The sequence below is a fragment of the Taudactylus pleione genome, unplaced genomic scaffold (genome assembly GCF_031769625.1).
Source record: "Taudactylus pleione unplaced genomic scaffold, aTauple2 ptg000032l, whole genome shotgun sequence".
Lineage (NCBI taxonomy): Eukaryota > Metazoa > Chordata > Amphibia > Anura > Myobatrachidae > Taudactylus > Taudactylus pleione.
This window is the reverse complement of record NW_028284434.1, coordinates 2,330,382-2,352,727: the sequence shown is the minus strand read 5'-3', so window position 1 is coordinate 2,352,727 and position 22,346 is coordinate 2,330,382. Positions and strand designations below refer to the sequence as shown.

Here is a 22,346-nt window from a genome sequence, read left to right as displayed (position 1 = left end):
GTGTAATATTTTGGAAGCTCACAGCACAGCAGGGTTCTTGCAAAGTCATAATTTTGACACGGGCCCTGATTCAGAGTCGGATGCTCTGACAGAGCGCTTGCTCTGAATCAGGGCCGTCCAGCTGAAATTTTAGAGCGGCCTCCCGGCCACTCGCATAGCTGTGGGTGACCACCCACAGCTATAGCGAGCGGCCAAAATGATGGTCGCGATGGTCAAGACCGTTGCGACCATCGGGCTTGCGACGAGACCCTTGCAGTAGGGTCTCATCTGCCGCAAGCCCAGAAGTGCTTTGGGCTCTATCAGAGCCAGAAGCACTCCCACTGACATCACTAGTGATGTCAGTGGGGCCGGCCCCAGACGGTAGGCATTCCATGGGAATGCCTCCGTCTGGTCAGCCACGCCCCCAGCACGCCCACCAAAAGTGAAGTGCTGTCAATCACCATCAACAGCACGCCCCCTTTGGTGCGAGACCCATAACGACGGCTTGGCCATCGTTATTCAGGTCTCGCGCATGCGCTCGACGGAGCCGCCTCCGTCGTGTGCATTCGCACTTGGCCAAAATCGACCCGCTTGCGAGCGCTCAGCGCTCGCGAGCGGGTCTGAATCAGGCCCACAGTTCAAAGAAAGAAGTCAATGTTATTGAGTAATTTGGTGTAGTCAGAGAGATGAGAATGCTGGCAAAGCCTGCTAAAGCTCTCTTCGATAATAAACATTAAGATCATGTCAAAACATGACAACACAAAATCCTTGCTCCAAGGCCCTACCCATATGCCGTGAGGCCCCACAATGAGCGTCCAGCAAAAATTGTGTTTTTAATTAATTAAAAATTAACAGTAATTAATTTCGATTTCAAATTTTTTTAGTTGCCTCTGCCGTGTTTTAATACGCTCATATATACAATTTCACGATCTTCGCTTGTAAACTGTGGATTTGTATAGAAAGACAGAAGGACAAATTTTTGCTTTTATATAGTAGAGAAGAGAGAAGATAGTAGATAAGCTAAATCCTTTTCTAATTCCATACCTGACCTGTAGAGGGTGAATGATATTCCCAATGCAGTCACTATAAGCAAAAATTGAGTTTAATTAATTAAATATTTACAGAAATTAAGTTTGATTTCAAATTTTTTTAGTTGCCTCGGCCGTGTTTCAATATGCTCATATGTAAAATTTCACGATCTTCGCTTGTAAACTGTGGATTTGTATAGAAAGACAGAAGGACAAAAGGACAAATTTTCGCTTTTATATAGTAGATTGTGCTAAAACTGTTTTTTATTGTTTATTTATATAATTATTAAACTTATTATCATTTATTTTTATTGCGCCACAAGTGTTCCATAGTGCCTTACATATACATAAACAAATAAGTAACCAGCGACTTACAATACAATAGACGGACAAGGATAATAAACATTGCTATTTTAGCAACCTTTACACCCACATAAGCAGCCAAGTGTTAGTTGCCCTAGTGGGGAGTAAAATATAAATGAAAATACAGTAGGGAGATGCACAAAAGGGTAGAAGGCCCTGGTCAAAAGAGCTTACATTCTAAAATGGAGGGGCAGACAAACAGGAGTGACACAGATTAGGTAGGCGGGTAGGAAGGAAGATGTAGCAGCAAGTTAGGATGACAGCTGGAAGGCTTTAATGAATTAGTGGGTCTTAAGAGCTCATTTGAATGATTGTAGAGAGGTGCAGAGTCTGATGGGGAGAGGGAGGGAGTTCCATAGGTGGGGAGCAGCGTGGGCAAAGTCTTGGGAAGAAGTAATCAGTTTGCATGAAAAGTGGCATGTATGAAGTGAACGAAGAGGGCAAACATCAGTCCAAAGGGATACATTGACATTTGGAAACTATTAAAGCCTTACAGATACAGAAGTTAACATCTAGAACAGGACTGGAGCAAGGATTCATTACCTCTATTTGTTTGCATAACACACTACCTCAATGACTTCCTCTGTATTGTTCCTGCTAATTTTTCCAGATGTGCCAAACACATTTTATCTATTATAGCACTGTTCATTAAAACTGTGTTTAATTGCACATGAAAAAATGGAAGGGCCAATGACTGCTCTCTCTTTCCTAGGTATTGAAATTGAAACTAGAAACAATACAACAAAGGAATCTGTGCTGATAGATATTCTGATGAATTTGTATGGAAGAAAAAGAGCAGAGCACACTTTTAGTATAAATTTTAAAAAATCTAGATTTATTGTCTTATAATACTTTATCTTTGTACACAATATAATATAATATAATGATTCGCACCTGGTGTATAAACATTGCTAAGGAAAACTACTCTGATTGTGAGAGACCTGCACATGTGCAGGATCTGTACTGTGCATGGGCAGGTCCCCCTCAGCGACATCTGTCACAGTTCCCCCAAATCGCAGCCTGCCATTTGAGAATCGGGAGTGGGCAGGGCTTGCCTCCATTCCAGAAAATGGAGGCATATCGCGCCTGTTCTCTGTGAGTGCCGAGGCCAGGGTCTGTGTCTTCTGAAGCAGACTTCTTGGCCTTAACACCATAGCTGCAAGGGTCTATCTGAGTAACCTCATGGCTACTTAGTTTGCCGATGGTCTTTGGATGCAGCACTTGGTTCTGGGGGGACATCTATTTACACCACTTGACTCCTGCTGCATTTGTTTATGAATTGTATGATATTGCACAGATGATTCCGTGGCTGTGTAATACCGTACAACTCTGAATCAGACCTATAGTACTTAAATACATAAAAATATAAAAATAAAAAAATGGCAATAAAAAAGATTAAACATAGTAGTAGTAATATCCAACTGGATATATATAGATTAGGCGTTTTCTGTGTTTTGGTGCTTGAAAGGCCTATCGCTCTTGTATCGGGAGCAGCTACAGGTACAGGAGGTAACCACCCTCAATAATAAGTATTGTTTAGAAAAGTTGTCGTACCACAGTGCTAAACCTATGATTTGTAGCTCCCTTTAACATAATTTTAAGTGATCAATATTTCATCATATAATAGTGCATTTTATTAAAATTTTAACAATAAAGTTTTTTTTAAAATATTGATTCTTGCAGAAATTATAGGTTTACTGTATTATAGTGCATGTTCCCTATTACCAGCAGACTTTTAGCTGTTTCTGTGAATCACCATATAATAGGACAATTATAATGTGCCAAATATATAAAACAGAGGGAGGGAGTGTGTGTTTGGATCAATGAAGAAGACAAGGACAGTTGTGAATCGTAGTGCGGGTAAAAGGAATTGGGAGAGATGCAGTTGGATGGGAAAAAAATTTCCTGGTTTTACTGGAAATGTATAGGATAATTAGTTGGTCCAGTCTCCTCTGTTTAGTGACCGTACAATGTTCATACTTGTCCTGTTAATCCTTAGGTGGTAGATTGTAGTCGCTGTGTGATAGGAGGCTCTCTGTTATAATTATCTGTGTGATTCCTTAGACATTCAGCGGTATTGTGTTTCTAATATTACTGTGTCAGGCCCACTAGACCCGTCAGTACTTACCCTTCCTCGCCGGGCTGGCTGTTATTTTCTTTGTACCATGGTCTATGGCGGCTCGTCGCTGACACTGTACTGGTGGCAGTTTCTTCCTGCACTGCCTTCATGTGCTGAGTTCAAGGATGACGTCACAAATTTACGGCACCTCCAGGCTGATGTTGCACCCTCGGCTTGCTTCGGCTCTTTAGTCCTGCACCGCCTCTGTGCGCCTTCATCCTCCATGTGCCTGGGTTTGCAGTTGATATCTATGGGAGAGAAAAGTGGATTGATAGTGCTGATTTGTAAATGTAGCATGGTCCAATGTGTTTCGGTTTTGTATAGCCTTTTTCAAGGTGTGTGGTCTGCTGCTGTCACAATCTACTATAACTACTTCCAGGATTAATTGTTTCCATTTTCTCATTGGATTTTCTCATGGGATGGGTGTGGTCAGGATTGATTGATTCTGCTGTTTAGCATGAGAATGAGTGGTGGGGGTGACATAGGGATAGGGGGATAAAGTGGTATTCTAACTATTATCAAATTTTGTGTAGTTTGTAGAATATATATGGGGTATTTGTAACATTTCATATGAGTGATTTTTGATCTGTTTATATGGATAGTTTGTTATTCGATATAAGTGATACAGTTATCAGAATCAGTATTTGTTTATGAAACAAGGAATGTGTTTTTTTGTTGTTTCAATTATCTCTTTGTTTGCTGAAAGTTGCATGCTGGAATGTGCTTTATAATATATGTTTATTCTCATTGTATCTATGTATCTCTGTCTTTACTGACCACTTTTTAATTATGTATCATATGTGCCAAGGTTATTGATCTGCAAGACTGACCTCTTTTTAATATAAAGTGAAGGTTTAAAGTATGTTTTGTATTTCTAGGTCTATGTTGAGACCACTAGGCCTAAGTGTGCCTAATGTCATTATCCATTTAATTTCTGCTTTATTTATTCTTCTGTTCAGATCTCCTCCTCTCCAATAACATTCTATTTTTTCAATTGCTGTGAATGTTAGTTTACTTGGATCTTGGATGTGTTATAGTTTGAAGTGTTGAGAGATGCTGTGCATCTCAAAACCATTAGCAATATTTCTTCTGTGTTCTCCAATCCTCTGATTTAATTGTCTAATTGTCTTGCCCACTTATTGTTATCCACAAGGGCATTCTAATAAATAGATGATGCCTTTTGTGTCACATGTCATAAATTGTTGTATCTGAAAGGTCTTTTGTGTTCTATTAGAAGAGAATGTTGTCGTAGGTTTGGTTGTTTTGTTTCCCATGGTAAGACCATTTTAACATTTCCCACAATGGAAAATTCCTTTGATTTTGCGTAAAGTGATGATTGATGTTTGATGGCGATTGTCTGGTATAATATGATTGTGTACAAGTTGTTTTTTAACATCCAGGGCTTTTTGTAGACTATTGAAGGTCTTGATGGGAGACATTTTTAAAGTGTTTCATCTTTTCAATAATATATTCCAATTTTTATTTAGGATTTTTTTAATATTCTTTGAAGCTGTGTTATATTCTGTTACGAAATACACAGATTTTTGTTTTGTGTCGGTCTTATTCTTGCATTTGTATTGCAAGAGTGTTTCTCTTCCTTTGTACAGAACCTCTTGATAGGCTCTTTCTATTAGTTCCTCTTTATATTTATTTTCCAGGAGTTGTTTTTTGAGTGTTTCTTTTTGTTGTTTGAAATTGTCTACAGTTGTACAGTTCATTCTAATATGGGTAAACTGGCTCTTTGGAATACTTTCAAGCCACTGTGGATGATGTCCACTCGTGGCCAGGATGAAAGCATTCACATCCACATTTTTGTAGTAAGTTTTTTTTTGTATCTCCCCTTCTTGTATGTGTATTTCAAGGTCGAAAAACTGGACTGCTGTTTTGCTATATTGCATGGTGAATTGTAGGTTTCTTTTGTTATTGTTAATTTGAGTAATTAAATCTTTCATAGTTTGTTCACTTCCTTACCAGATGAACAGGAAGTCATCAATATAACATCTCCAGTGTACCAAATTTGCCGCAAAGTCTTGTTGTTCCAAACCGCTTCATGTTTCCAGTGGCTCATGAAGAGGTTGGCATAAATTGGGTCAAATGTGGTCCCCATCGTCGTGCCTTGTTGCTGTAACAGAAATTCAGTTTGCCTCAGTTCCATGTCTTCATCTTGGTCTAAATAATATTTGATGCGGTTAATTCCTTGTATATGGTTAATAACTGTATATAGTGAAGTGAGATCACAGGTCACCAGCCATCTGTTGTCATTCCAGGTTACCACATTTAGTGCTTGTATTGTTTGAGTTGTATCTTTTAGATGTGATGGTTGTAGGATGACATATTTTTGCAAAAATTGTCTAAGTACTGTGAAACAATACAAGCACTGAATGTGGTAACCTGGAATGGCAACAGATGGCTGGTGACCTGTAATATCACTACACTATATACAGTTATTAACCATACACAAGGAATTAACACCATCAAATATTATCTAGACCAAGACCAAGACATGGTACTGAGGCAAACTGAATTTCTGTTACAAGCCATAAAATTCATTCTCATCTACAAATATGTATGGTTTGAGGACACCTTCTACTTGCAGCAACAAGGCACAGCAATGGGGACCAAGTTTGCCCCCAGTTATGCCAACCTCTTCATGAGCCACTGGGAACAAGAGGAGGTTTGGAACAACAATGACTTTGGGGCAAATTTGGTGCTCTGGAGATGCTATATTGATGATATCCTTTTCATCTGGGAAGGAAGTGAACAAACTATGAAATATTTCATTACTCAAATTAATAATAGCAAAAGAAACCTACAATTCACCATGCAATATAGCAAAATAGCAGCCCAGTTTTTAGACCTTGAAATACACATACAAGAAGGGGAGATACAAACAAAAACTTACTAAATAATATAAGGAAAAGAATAGTTTCATCCTGGCCATGAGTGGGCATCACCCACAGTGACTTGAAGTATTCCAAATGGCTAGTTTACCCGTATTAGAAGGAACTGTACAACTGTAGACAATTTCAAACAACAATCAGAAACACTCAAAAACAACTCCTGGAAAAGAAATATAAAGAGGAACTAATAGAGATAGCCTATCAAGAGGTTCTGAACAAAGGAAGAGAAACACTCAAGATTAAGACCAACAAAAAACAAAAATCTGTGTATTTCGTAACAGAATATGACACAGTTTCAAAGAATATTAAAAAATCCTAAATAAAAATTGGAATATATTATTGAAAGATGAAACACTTTAAAACATTCTGCCATCAAGATGATCAATAGTCTTCAAAAAAGCCCTGGACGTTAAAAAACTACTTGTACACAATCATATTATACCAGACAATTGCCATCAAACATCAATCATTACTTTACGCAAAACCAAAGGATTTTTCCATTGTGGGAAATGTTAAAATGGTCTTACCATGGGAAACAAAACAACCAAACCTACGACAACATTCTCTTCTAATGTAACACAAAAGACCTTTCAGATACAATTTATGACATGTGACACAAAAGGCATCATCTATTTATTAGAATGCCCTTGTCAAAAACAATATGTGGGCAAAACAATTATACAATTAAATCAGAGGATCGGAGAACACAGAAGAAATATTACTAATGGTTTTGAGATGCACAGCATCTCTCAACATTTCAAACAACAACATATTCAAGATCTAAGTAAACTAACATTCACAGCAATTGAAAAAATAGAACGTAATTGGAGAGGAGGAGATCAGAAGAATAAATAAAGCAGAAATTAAATGGATAATGACATTAGGCACACTTAGGCCTAGTTGTGTCAACATAGACCTAGAAATACAAAACATACTTTAAACCTTCACTTTATATTAAAAAGAGGTCAGTTTGCCAGATCAATAACCTTGGCACATATGATACATAATTAAACAGTTGTCAGTAAAGACAGAGATACATAGATACAATGAGAATAAACATTACACTGTATATTGTAGAGCACATTCCTGCATGCAACATTCAACAAACAAAGAGATAATTGAAACAACAATAAACACATTCCTCATTTCATAAACAAATACTAAGGCCCGTATTCAATTTGGAGTGAAAAGCCGTTTTCGCGTGTTTTAGGCAAAAACGTTTCGCTGATGACGTCATTTTCGCCTGTTTTGATTTTACTCCGTATACAATTTGGAAGACTTTCCTCCTAGGCTGAAAGATAATGCAATGTAATAGGCACAAAAGTTTTGCCTATGAATAGCAGATGGAAAAAAGTGCAGAATTGGGATTTAGGGGTGCAACGTTGCGGGAACCCTCGTGCAGTCTTCAGACAGTCCCCCAAAGGTAAACTGTCTCAAAATTAAAAAAAAAAACACTTAAGGACACTCGAAAAAATCACTTTGAATTTTGAGATTGAAAGAAAAAATGTTGGGGGACAAAGATAAAAACTAGTGAACTTGACTCTGGGGGGGTCCCCAAGTATGCCCCAGGTGTTTTTTTTTCATTGCAGGTTCTTGCGGAAGGTGGGTTTTTCACGATTTTTTCAACTTAACTTTAGCAACTTTAAAATATGCTGACCCCCATTTTCAAGTACCCAAAATTTGCTGGGATAAGTTATTTTCAGCAAAAAACCTCCAGAATACTATTCTTCACCACTTATACAAAAACGTTATTTAGCAGCTATTGAGCCCATTTAAAAACACCAAATACATTCAGCAAACCAAATCGGGGGGTGTCATAGGGAACCCCCATGTCAGAGCATCTTTTGGGGAGTGTCAGGCTGATTTCACCAAAACAGACAGTACTTTCCACTTGTTTAAGTTTCACCGGGTCCCGTTTTCGCCTACTTTCAAATTGAATACAGCGATAGGCGGGCACGCATGCTATACTTTTCAGCCTGCAAAACACGCAATGTAGGCAAAAAGTCCGGGAGGCGAAAAAGTATCGCGGCTCGGCTCAAATTGAATACGGGCCTATTACTGATAACTAATAACAAGTATCACTTGTATTGAATAAAAAACTATCCATAAAAACAGATAAAAAATCACTCATATCAAATTTTACAAATACCCCATATGTATTCTACAAACTACACAAAAGTCAATATTAGTTAGAATACCACTTTATCCCCCTATCCCTAATGTCTCACCCTCACCACTCATTCTCATGCTAAACAGCATCATAAATCAATCCAGACCACACCCATCCCATGGGAAAATCCAATGAGAAAATGGACACAATTAATCCTTGAAGTAGTTATAGGAGATCATGACAGCAGCAGACCACACACCTTGAAAAAGGCTATACAAAACTGAAATGTGTTGGGCCACACTACATTTACAACTCAGCACTATGAATGCAAGACTTTGCTCTCCCAGAGATATCAACTGCAAACCCAGGCACACAGAGGACAGAGGTGCACAGAGGCGGTGCACGACTAAAGAGCTGAAGCAATCCACGGGTGCAACACCTGCCGGGAGCCGCCATAGACTTGGGACATCATCCTTGAACTCAGCACATGGAGGCAGTGCAGGAAGAAACTACCACAAACCACCAGTACAGCATCAGCAAAGAGCCGCCATAGAACCCGGTACAAAGAGACTAACAGCCTGTCCGGCAAGGAAGGGTAAGTACTGAAGGGTCTAGTGGGCCTGATACAGTAATATTAGAAACACAATACCGCTGAACATCCTCAGAATCACACAGATTATTATAACAGGGAGCCTCCTATCACACAGCAGCTACAATCTACCACCTAAGGATTAACAGGACAGGCATGAACATTTAACGGTCACTAAACAGAGGAGACCAGACTGACTAATTATCCTATACATTTCCAGTAATACCAGGAAATTTTTTCCCATCCAACTGCATCTCTCCCAATTCCTTTTACCCTCACTATGATTCACAACTGTCCTTGTCTTCTTCACTGATCCAAACACACACTCCCTCCCTCTGTTTTGTATATTTGGCACATTATACTTGTCCTGTTATGTGGTAATTCACATAAACAACTAAAAGTCAGCTGGTAATAGGGAGCACACACTATAATACAGTAAACCTATAATTACTGCTAGGTTCAATATTTAAAAAAAAAACCATATGTTAAAATTTGTATAAAATGCACTATTATATGATGAAATATTGATCGCATAAAATTATTTTAAAGGAAGCTACAAATCATAGGTTGAGTGCTGTGGTATGACAACTTTTCTAATTATACATATATATATTCAGTAATGAAACTAATGTAGAGTGACAAACGTGCTTATGTAATTAGTGTGAATAGAAACAGACCCTGTGGTACAACTAAATGACTATTTTAAAGTGCAAAGTGCATAAAACCCTTATTGCTACAAGCAATTTATATGTTGTTGTGTAAAAAAAAGTGCAAAAAATGTGCATAAAATATATGTAAAAAAAGTTGGGGGACATGATCAATTGCCCAGAGAATCTACCCCTAAAATATGTATAGAAAACAAAATTCCTTAGGTAACTGGGAATATTAAAAACTAGAACAAGTTTTATTAAAGCAGGACACCTAGCATAATCTGCACCAAGAGTATAAGGCAGTATGCAAATAAAATTAACATAGACACATGATAGAAAAATACAAAGCAGAAGTACATAAAAACTACAGTAGAGATGAGCTGGTCCAGTTCTCTGAGAACCAGATAATATAAAGAGTGACTGCGCTGAATGGACACCTATGCAGTGTGGTAACCAGAAAGATGAATATTCAATATGTGGACAATAGATGAAGTTATATAAGCTGCTGCTGTCTTAAACACAGTGGGCACCTGATAAATAAGTTAAAAAAAAAGATGGTGATAGCGCGGAATACATATGAATTACCGCCGGACACAAGTCTGGTGGTTCAAATCCCGACAGCGGCAGGCGACACGGCTGAAGATACAGATCGTCCCCAGGTAAGTATGAACTAACCTAACCCCCCAAACCCTAACCCTCCTTAGGGGTGCATAACCCTAACCTTCCCCCACAGTGCCAAACCCTAATCCCCCCTCTAAGTGCCTAAACCTAACCCCCTTCCCCAGTGCTGTGGACCACTTGTGGCACCCTATAAATAAAATTTAATAATAATAATAATAATAATGATGATGTGTTTCTCTGTGTTAACTGATGGCATTCATCTTTTTAACATGTAATGTTGATTTAATTTGTATTAAATATATGTTCTTTTAATACATCTGCCTTGTGACAGGTCAATTAGGTGTGATCTAAAACCCACACTGTCCATCCATTCTCCCATAAGAAATTTATATCAATTGCCCTATCACCATCTTTTTCTTACTCTGAGAACCGGACCCACCCGAACATAGGGGATCCGAGTAGGATCTGAGTCCGGCTCGGGTTTTCCCACCTGACTCGGATCCCAAAACGAGGCAAAACATCATCATCCCGCTGTGATTCTCGCGGGTTTTGAATTGTATATAAATCCCTACCTGCGGTGATCGGCGCCATTTGCTTGCTGAGTTGCAGGCTGTCAGGCTGTGCTTCATCCAAGGCAGGCTGTGTTGTCCAATACAGGGGTGTGCTTGACTGTTTTATCCAATACAGGGGTGTGCTGGGCTGCTATCCAATAGAGGGGTGTGCTGTGCTGGGCGGTGTTGTCCAATCCAGGCAGGGTGTGCTGTACTCTGTCCAGGGGGCTGTGTTGCCCATCAAGGGGTTTGCTGTGCTGGGCTGTTTTGTCCAATACAGGCATGGTGTGCTGTGCTATGTCCAGGGGGCTGTGTAATTTATCATTCCTTTGCTAATACAGGTGTGTGGTGTGCTTTCCATCAAGGGGTGTGCTGTCCATCTAATGTGCTGTCCATTCACAGGCTGCAAAAAAAAGTAATTCAAAATTAAAAAAAAAAAAAGTAAAAAATATTTTTTGTGCTGTACCCCACACTATGATGCTAAATGCCATACCCCCAGTGTATCCAAAATACCGTGATGCTGCTGGCTATATTGTGAGTGATGCTGTAGGTTCATCATACTGCAGTGTATAATTCATAAAGTATTGAGAGTGATGCTGTTGGTAAGTAATACCGCATTGTAATATATTCATAAAAAATATTCTGACACTATAAGGGATAGAATGTGATATAGAAAAAAAAGAGATAGTTGTATAAAGCACCAATCACATTTATATGAACTCATAAAATATAACTTTTATTAATTTTAAAATAAAAACTTTTTCCAAAAATTTTTTATATTTTTATTGCTGTTTTAAATCTTATATCTAAAAGACCTGTAACGAGGTTTGTGTATTCAATACCCCAGAGATTGAAAATGATATGTTGCAGTAATTTCATGTATCATAACATTACTATCTACATGTTACATTTCGACAACTTGTTTCAATACTGCACAGATACTCAAAAGATATTTTCTGTGGCTGAAGCCATCCTTACTTCATTTAGAATCTAGTTACTGTATGAAATCAGTTAATTACATAAATTATTGATATGACAAATCTCTGTATTAAACTGCTCGAATAATGTGCATTTTACTTCCTATACTGTGGAATAAAATGTATATTATGTATCATATATATATATATATATATATATATATATATATATATATATATATATTATCTGTGTCTATTATCTTACTTCCGGGTACAAATGTAATCTCTTATCACTAAAGTAAATTGTATTTTTGACTCAATTTCTCACTTGTGGGATGATTCAATTGCTCACTTGTGGAGGGTCTATTGCAAATGTGACTAATAGTCCATGCTATAAATTACAATTTAACAGTGTGATGTTTAATATTAACCACTGATTTGCCACATTCAAAACTGTTAGTTGCTCCCATCAGGAGATTCGTATGGGCACAAATTAATTTATTGTCACTGTGGATTTATTAGGTAGTTATTCCTTGATTCAAATTATATATTATACTTTCCATGTCCTCAGAATAATCCTGGATAATGATCATGCATTTGCTTTGATAATTATTTATAGCACCACCAGTCATTCCATTGTGACTGAATAACTCCGTATAAATACTAATTTATGTTTGCTGCAGCATGCATTCAGCCTAATTATACAGTAGACAAATATCGCTGATCTATATGTGTCACAGAGATCAAATCCGCATATATTTTATTTATGGAATTGCTTTCACTGTCTGCGCTGTTTGACAACTGCTGTTTGAAATTACACTGTATCAGCCTGTCCATGCTTCAGTGTATGCTCCAACTGTTATACTGTATGTTGTAATTGATAGGGCTGATGAATTAATAAAGCCAGATGGCACAAATGCATGTATCAGCAGCTTTCACAGACACATTATTCCAATGGATTATTAACCAGCAATTGCTATTTCTAATTTGCTACAGCATGCATTCAGCCTAATTGTGCAGTAGATAAATAGAGCTAGGAAATATAAGCAAAGGAGATCAAATCAGCATATATTTTATTCATAGAAATGCTTTCACCATCTATGCTGTTTAACCTCAGCCGCTGTTTGTAATAACATTATATCAGCCCTTCTAAGCTACAGCAGAAAATCGGATACTCACCTGGCTAACTCACACACTGTCGCCGTGTCCCCACCACTGCTAACGCCCGCTACCAGTGCCATGGTAATATTTTATTAGCTAATTGACGCTGTTTCTCTTCACCTGTAGTTTTCAGTGAGTTTCCACAAACTCACAGTGGATGACTGCAGCCTTATATTTACAATTTCACATATCTGTGTATACTTGATACATATAAAATTACTTATAAAATGTATTTTCAAACAAGTGGAAAATAAGTTTATCTCTCATACATTTTTTGATTAGTGTCTGAAGAATATATTTTTTACATTAAAAACAAGAAACCATGACTTGTAGTGAATTGGACCAAATTGATTATAATATCTGCTGCAACTGATTATTAGTTATTATTTCTGTTTTCGTCAGATATCGGACCCCTCAGTACCACTTGCTCTGCCAACGACTTTGTCAATTACATTAATTCGCTTAATATCTATGGTGGCGGTGACTGTCCTAATTATGCGATGGCTGGATTGCTGCAAGCATTGGAAGTAAGCCCATCAGGTTCAATAATTGTATTAGCCACAGATGCCTCAGCAAAGGATAGTAATGACACTGATACAGTCAATCGCATATTTTCTCTTCTGGACTCTAAGCAAGCAACGGTAAGATATAACAGACTTAATGGGTCTATGTAGATTATGTAGATTATGTGGGTGTAAATGATAATAAAGGAGCCTGCAAAAATAGCTTATTTCAGCACATACTTTATGCAGAGCTGCACACATCCGATACACCAATAACAGGCATATATGAGTATTTCTGAAGGTCTGCATGAGACACATCTTCATGCAAACATCCTTATTGTACCAGGCCTGTGTTAGCTCACATTTTACCTAAAATGCAGAGCTGTTGAGCCTGTACACCAAACCTTCAACTCCAATGCTTCTGTTTTACTACTGTCTGACTCCTTCATAATTGGCAAATGTATATTAATGTATATTAATTAGTAATAACAGACTCTAGTCAAATGGCAGCACAAGGCATATTTATCATCACCAAGTAAATCATATGGCTGCATAGATTGATTGTACATGAAATATATTTATTTTATTAATATTCTTGGAAATTGAAAACCATGATAGTACATAATATATGCAAAAAACTATGCATTTAATACTTTTTTTAACCAGAAACAGATGATATACTAAACCTTAAAGCTAAAGAATATATAAAATTAAGAATAACAGAACATGATAAAATACAAGCTGTCCTCTGCTTACAGACTTTTATAAATTAATTACCAATTGCTTTCCTATAAATATTTTCCTTTTATTTCCAACAAAACAACCACTGCTTTGCTGTTTTTTCTTTCTTGGATTGGTTTTACTTTCAGTCTCAACACTTTTATTGGCTTTCTCCTACTGCTGATTTCTATAAGATAATGATCAATCTCATGCGCAGAGATGTATAATATTATATGTTTTATTTTTTAGCTGGAGTTGGAGTTGGTGTTGGTAAATTTCTATGGACTCCAAATCCACCCATATTTGTCTCTGATTCTGATACTGACTTCCCAGCTCTGCTAAAATGTTACTTTCATTTATTTAAATTGTAGAAACTGTTGCAACAAAATGTGGTATTATTTTAATAGGGTGTGAGAGAAGATTGCTTGACACCCACACTATGCAGGCTGTGTTTAAAAAATGACATAGGAGCTCATTGGTTGGTACTTTATCTCTATCCACTTTATCTCTCTCCAAGGTTTAGTACATAGACCCTTTAGCCACAAGAAAAGCTGAGAGGTATGCACAGAGCTTCAGGTTTTGACTTTGATCAGTGTGATGAGCTCCGCTGGGCAAGGGACTTCTTGTGTGCAAATAAACATTCTCAAAATGTAAAATGCCATGTGACTATTGTTAATTATATCCTTAATATTTAGTTTAATTAGCTTTGGTGTGGTAACACTTAAACTAACCAGCTATCTGGATAGTAAAAACCTTATTTTGTAAATATGTGTTCCTCATACAGAGGGTTAAGCAAAAAATAAATATTATTTATCTTGTTTTCTCAAGTAATTAGCCATTATGTGCACAGCTGAATATTGCAGAACCTCACACTACATTTTTATCTGCTGATTTGATACAGTACCAGTCTTTATGCAAGATATTATATCCACATAAACTTTATTTTGTATTATCTTCTTACTGCAGCTACAAAGGGCTCTGATACTTTTTTTTTTAATTTTGAATTCAATATCACAGCAGTATGCACTGATATAGATGTCTTTAGGTTTTGAAACAATTGAAAAAATACCCAGTACGTTCTTCAGCTTTTGGGGTGCTTCCAAAAAACACAGGTCAGAATCTCAGTCCCTGCGCCTCCACAATAATATACTGTAAACTTAAAAGGAGCACTCACCATATCAACAGTAGAGCCCATTAGAAAATATATTATCACCACAAACCACAACATCCTGCTTCACATCCTTCGGAATTGGTTGTCAGTTTAACAGATCTTTAAGAAACATAGCATCGAAGTTTCATATGATGTAACAAACACCCTCTTTCAAGCCAAGCAAAAAATGTATGTATAAAACCTGCACTCTCCTGGTGTCCATTTATAACAGTGCTTTGAACCATTGTAATTCGCTTAATCATATCATTCCTGGACTTTTGTCCAGAAATGATGATGTTCGTCCATGTAAGATGATGTTTAGCCTCTTTCTGAGTTCCGTTATTTTGGAGGGAAAAATCCGAACTCAACGTGCAAACTCGAACCTATCCGAGCCTGCACATCCCTAATATACATATATATATATATATATATTGTGACACAGTTAGGCTAGGGGTCCCTCTCCTGGGTAGAGGACTCCTTCCTTACACACACACACAGCAGCAGGGAAGCAGCACACCAGTCTGGATGCAAGTACAAGCTGGTCGGCACCAATCTTTATTGTACAATGTCAGAAATATAAAGAAAACATAAATATAAATCCTAGCCCTCGCCAGCAACAACGGCACAGCACAACACTCACAGTTAGGTTTCCAAGTGTCTCTGAGCAAACTCCCTGCCTGCTCTCCCAGGTGAGACAATCAGCCCTCAGCATACTAGGCTTATATTGGCCACTCTTAGGTGGAAACCCTAACAACCTGTTACTAGGCTGCGAGAACCAAAACCTGGAGTGGCCATGGGTGGAGCCCTCCCTCTCCATTCACCCACAACCCCCAGGTCCCAAACCGGCTTTTCAAAAAGCCGAGACTCAAGCCTGCTACACTGCAGACTTTCTCCTGGAGGTTTAAAACACATAAGACAGGGATCTGGGACAAATGTACCTGCCACAGACCACTTTACCAATGATCCTATCACATATCCCCCCCTTTGTTTCGACCTGTGGGGCGGAACAACTGAAGCCCCCAAACAATGAACGCGTGACAGCGCGTCAGTATTGGCCAGCTGGCTTCCTGGCCTGTGTTCCACTGAAAATTTAAAAGTTTGTAAAACCAAGAACCATCTCGTAATTCTCGCATTACTGTCCTTATTTTCGGACATCCACTTCAAAGGGGCATGGTCAGTGATCAATTTGAACTTTCTTCCAACCAAGTAGTACCTGAGAGCCTCTAATGCCCACTTTATGGCCAATGCCTCCTTCTCCACTGTGGCATAGTTTCTCTCATGTACATTCAACTTTCTACTTAGATAGAAAATAGGGTGTTCCTCACCCTCCTTGTTCAGGGACAGGACCGCTCCTATACCTACTTCTGATGCATCGGTTTGTACTATGAATTCCCTTTCAAAATTAGGAGTCATCAGGACTGGTTGAGAACACAATGCTACTTTCAACTCCTGAAAAGCTTTCTCTGCCTCAGAACTCCATTCTACCATGACTTTTTGTTTGCCTTTGGTCAGGTCAGTCAGTGGGACTGCCATGGTGGCAAAGTTGGGTGTAAACCTCCTGTAGTACCCCGTAATTCCCAAGAAGGCTCTCACCTGCTTCTTATTCAGAGGCCGTGGCCAGTTTTGTATGGCATCAACTTTATTGAGCTGAGGCTTTATCAGGCCTCTGCCAATGGTGTATCCCAGATATTTTACTTCCTCCATGCCTAGACAACACTTTTTTGGGTTGGCTGTCAAACCTGCCTTATAGATGGAGTCCAACACTGCTTGTACCCTGGGTAAGTGAGACTGCCAATCAGGACTATGAATGACCACGTCATCCAGATAAGCAGCCGCATACCGTCTATGGGGCCTTAGAATCCTGTCCATCATTCTTTGGAAGGTAGCAGGTGCCCCATGTAGCCCGAAGGGCAACATCTTGTACTGAAACAAGCCCTCTGGTGCTGAAAAAGCTGTCTTTTGTTTGGCACTCTCGGTTAACGGTACTTGCCAATACCCTTTGGTTAGGTCAAGAGTGGTTAAATACCTTGCCGTCCCTAGTCTCTCAATCAGTTCATCCACTCTTGGCATCGGGTAGGCATCGAATTTTGAAACACTGTTCAACTTTCGGAAGTCATTGCAGAAACGCACACTCCCGTCGGGCTTTGGAATCAACACAATGGGACTTGACCATTCACTATGTGATTCTTCAATAACCCCTAACTCTAGCATATTTTTAATTTCTTTTGACACTGATTCTCTTTGTGCTTCTGGTAACCTATAGGGCTTTAGATTAACTTTAACCCCTGGGTCAGTGATTATGTCATGTTTAATGACCGAGGTTTTCCCAGGTACGTCAGAGAACAGCACCCTATTTCTGATCAGAAACTCCTTGACCTCTTGTTGTTGAATTGCCGACAGGGTTTTTGCCACTGTCACTTCGGGAACTAAGGGCCCTGGATTTACTGGAGGGGCTCGGATGGCCGACAGTACCGTTCTATCTTTCCAGGGCTTTAATAGATTTATATGGTATATCTGTTCCGGCTTTCTTTTCCCCGGCTGGTAAACTTTGTAATTGACCTGTCCCACTCTTTCTAAAATTTCAAAGGGCCCTTGCCATTTAGCCAAAAGTTTATTTTCCACAGTGTGAACCAACACTAACACTCTGTCCCCAGGAGCAAAGCTGCATAACCGGGCATTGCAGTTGTATACCCTCTGATGTGCCTGTTGAGCCTGTTCCAGGTGCTGTCTCACTATCGGCACTACCGCAGCAATTCTCTCCTGCATTTGAGAAACATACTCAATCACCGTTTTGTAAGGACAAGACTGCCCCTCCCATGTCTCTTTGGCAATGTCTAGTAACCCCCTTGGGTGTCTCCCATACAACAAGTCGAAGGGTGAAAAATTGGTGGAGGACTGGGGAACCTCTCTTATGGCCAACAATAAATACGGCAATAAGTAATCCCAATCCCTACCATCCTTGTCGACCACTTTCCTAAGCATGTGTTTTAACGTCTTGTTAAACCTCTCGACCAGCCCATCGGTTTGGGGGTGATAAACCGAAGTTCTTAACTGTTCAATTTTGAACAGGCGGCATTACTCTTTCATGACTTTTGACATAAACGGTGTACCCTGGTCAGTTAGTATCTCCTTGGGTATACCCAGCCTGCTAAAGACATGAACTAGCTCTCTGGCAATGGTCTTGGTTGACGTATTGCGCAACGGGATCGCTTCCGGGTACCTGGTAGCGTAATCCATTAAGACCAGAATATACTGGTGTCCCCTGGCAGACTTCATTAAGGGTCCAACCAAATCCATCGCTATTCTTTCAAACGGCACCTCTATAATAGGCAATGGAACTAGTGGACCCTTAAAATGTGGCCTGGGAGCATGATACTGACACTCAGGGCAGGATGCGCAAAAGTCAGACACCTCTTTATGAAGCCCGGGCCAGAAAACCTCTGCATTATTCGCTCAGTGGTTTTCTCTACCCCTAGATGGCCTGCCGTTATATGACCATGGGCCAGATCCAACACTGTTCTTCTGTAGGCTTTGGGAACTATTAATTGTTCCACAATATCTTCCCCCTTCTTAGTCACCTGATATAACATATCCTGACACATTGCCATGTGGGGATAGGACAAAGGACTATCAGGGTCTACGGGTTTACCATCAAATACTTTTACATTCTCCCTGGCTTTTACCAAAGTAGGGTCATTCAACTGCTCCATGGCAAAGACCTCTCTTCTGACCTCTAAATCAGGCAGATGATCACCTGGCCCAACAACACTTCCCACCTCAATGGGAGGCACATCAGTTGGCGGGCCACCGTCACGTTCTGCATTCTCTAGTTCGCCAACCATAGTAGAAAAAGGGAATAACTCTGACTCAGAAGAAACTCCCTCCTCCACTACATCGACAACCTTCTCAAATGGATCGGGGTTGTTCACCTCTGGAACAAAACGGCTTTCCCACAACTTCCAGAAGTGAGCAAAATCTCTCCCCAATATTGCATCGTACACCAGACCATGGACAAAACCCACAGAAACTATAGCAGAGCCACATTGTGTCTCGATGTTCACCTTGGCCGTAACATAATATCGAGTATCCCCATGTATGCAAGTCACACCAACAGTTTTCCCTGTATGCCTCAAGGGGTTCACCAGCTCAGCTTTTATAAGTGTCACCAAGCTACCAGAGTCTAACAGTGCCTCTACTCGGTTGCCATCTACAGTGAGTACACACATGTGCTTATCAGTCTCAACCTGCCGGTCAGCCGTACAGGCTGTCTGTGCAAAGAAAGACCCCCTGCGGTAGACATGAGCAGTATCACATTGCATAGGTTCAGTTGTAAGTGAACAATTAGCGGCAATATGTCCGAAGCCACCACATCGGAAACACTGAGTCATATTATTGTCTAGTCGTTTCGGGGCAAGAACCTTCCTGGCCTGGCAGGCCTGTCTCCAGGTTCTACACCCTCAGTCTTAGGTACATTCCACCGCCCTGCACCCTTCTCCCCTGGAACAGTCTTACCAGTGTCTGTGGGAGTTCGCTGGTGAGCCATCGGGGCTCGGTGGGGCATACTCATCAGCTCCTCAGCCACCACGTACATATCCACCAGCTCGACCAACTAGTCCGTGGACTTAGGGTCTGCATGGCTCACCCACTTGCGCAGAGTCACAGGTAATGATCACAGGTACCGGTCCATCACGACCCTTTCCACGATCTGTGGTCCCATCAGCGTCTCGGGCTGTAGCCATTTTGAGGACAGATGGACGAGGTCATGCATCTGTGAACATGGAGGCTTGTCCCTATAGAACTCCCAGCGGTGGACCCGTTGGGCACGAACAAAGGTGGTGACTCCCAAGCGAGTTAGGATCTCCTGTTTTAGTTTTTTATAGTCCTTGGCATCAGCCAGGCATAAGTCAAAATAGGCCTTTTGTGGCTCCCCAGACAAAAAAGGTGCCACCAGACTTGCCCACTGCTCCTTGGGCCAACTCTCCCTTTCGGCCGTTCTTTCAAACGCGGTGAGATAGGCCTCCACATCATCACTCGAAGTCATCTTTTGGAGGAAGTGACTGGCTCGTATGGAGTGAGTGGGGGTGGGAGGACCAGTAGTAACCTCTCTGGGCCGGGCGACCAGGTGCTGTACAACCTCTCTTATGGCCTGGCTGTTTTCCTCAATGGAGACCTGTTCAAGTCTGTTAGTCTCCTGCTGAGCTGCTGTAGCTTCCTGCTGAGCTGCTGTAGCTTGGAGCAAGGCCTTAATAATGTCCTCCATTTTGTCCTGGGGTGTAGGTTGGAAGCTGAACCTTGCCTCTCTGAGCATTGGCTGACACCTCCTCTATGGGACTCCAAGGACACAGTGTTATTTCTACACTCACAAATTGGGTGTCTGTCCCTTTAATTTTTAAATGGAAAGTTTTCCTCTTGCTGCAACTTCAGTGTGTGTGGTTGCCCGCATTTTCCACCATATTGTGACACAGTTAGGTTAGGGGGTCCCTCTCCAGGGTAGAGGACTCCTTCCTTACACACACACACAGCAGCAGGGAAGCAGCACACCAGTCTGGATGCAAGTACAAGCTGGTCGGCACCAGTCTTTATTGTACAATGTCAGAAATATAAAGAAAACATAAATATAAATCCTAGCCCTGTCGGGGCACTAACTTCACAGGTAGTTCCCTCACTACCAGAACCTGGCAGGGCCTAATGCCCTCGCCAGCAACAAAGGCACAGCACAACACTCACAGTTAGGTTTCCAAGTGTCTCTGAGCAAACTCCCTGCCTGCTCTCCCAGGTGAGACAATCAGCCCTCAACACACTAGGCATATATTGGCCACTCTCAGGTGGAAACCCTAACAACCTGTTACCAGGCTGCGAGAACCAAAACCTGGAGTGGCCGTGGGTGGAGCCCTCCCTCTCCTCTCACCCACAACCCCCAGGTCCCAAACCGGCTTTTCAAAAAGCCGAGACTCAAGCCTGCTACACTGCAGACTTTCTCCTGGAGGTTTAAAACACATAAGGCAGGAATCTGGGACAAATGTACCTGCCACAGACCACTTTACCAATGATCCTATCACAATATATATATATATATATATATATATATATATACACACATATACAGATCAAGGATATATACAGTAACAGTCAAAAGTTTGGACACAGCTTCTCATTCAATGGTTTTTGCTTATTTAAATTATTTTCAACATAGTAGATTAGTACTGAAGACATCAAAACTATGAAAGAACACATATGGAATTATGTTGTAAACAAAAAAGTGTTAAACAAATCAAAATATGTTTTATATTTTAGATTCCTCAAAGTAGCCCCCTTTTGCTTGGATAACAGTCTTGCTCACTCTTGGCATTCTCTCAATCAGCTTCATAAGGTAGTCTCCTGTAATGGTTTTCCAACAGTCTTGAATGAATTCCCAGAAGTGCTGAGCACTTGTTGGCTGCTTTCCCTTCACTCTGCAATCCAACTCATCTCAAACTAGCTCAATTGGGTTTAGGTTGGGTGATTGTAGAGACCAGGTCATCTGACGCAGCACTCCATCACTTTCCTTCTTGGTCAAGTAGCCCTTACATAGCCTAGGGATGTGTTTGGGGTCATTGTCTTGTTGAAAAACAAATGATGGTCCCAGTAAGCACAGACCAGATGGGATGGCATGGCGCTGCAGAATGCTGTGGTAGCCATGCTGGTTAAGTGTGCCTTGAATTTTGAATAAATCACAATAATAGCACCCCCATGCCATCACCGCAGAAGGGCCACACCATCACACCTCCTCCTCCATGCTTCACTGATGCTACTGTGGAATTGCACAAGAAGGATGAGGATGATATTCCTGTAGTAATTGGCGCTGCCGCTAATAAGGATGAGGATGTTGCTGATGAGGATGTTGATGTTGAGGAGGATGTTGTTTGTGCAAATAAGGCAACAGTTGTTGCCCATGGTATGAAAAAGCCCAGTGTCATACCTGGGCAAAAGACAAAAAATTCCTCCT

The 22,346-nt window shown here is 40.3% G+C and overlaps 1 protein-coding gene across 1 annotated transcript in view; it reads left to right on the top strand.

The window, feature by feature from the left end:
* LOC148538908 (uromodulin-like) overlaps positions 1 to 22,346 on the top strand; it is a 202,808-nt gene that overhangs the window by 65,972 nt on the left and 114,490 nt on the right. The window contains exon 4 of the mRNA XM_088451929.1: positions 13,391 to 13,629. Coding sequence (XP_088308055.1) covers positions 13,391 to 13,629 — 239 coding nt within the window. The remainder of the gene's footprint in view (positions 1 to 13,390; positions 13,630 to 22,346) is intronic.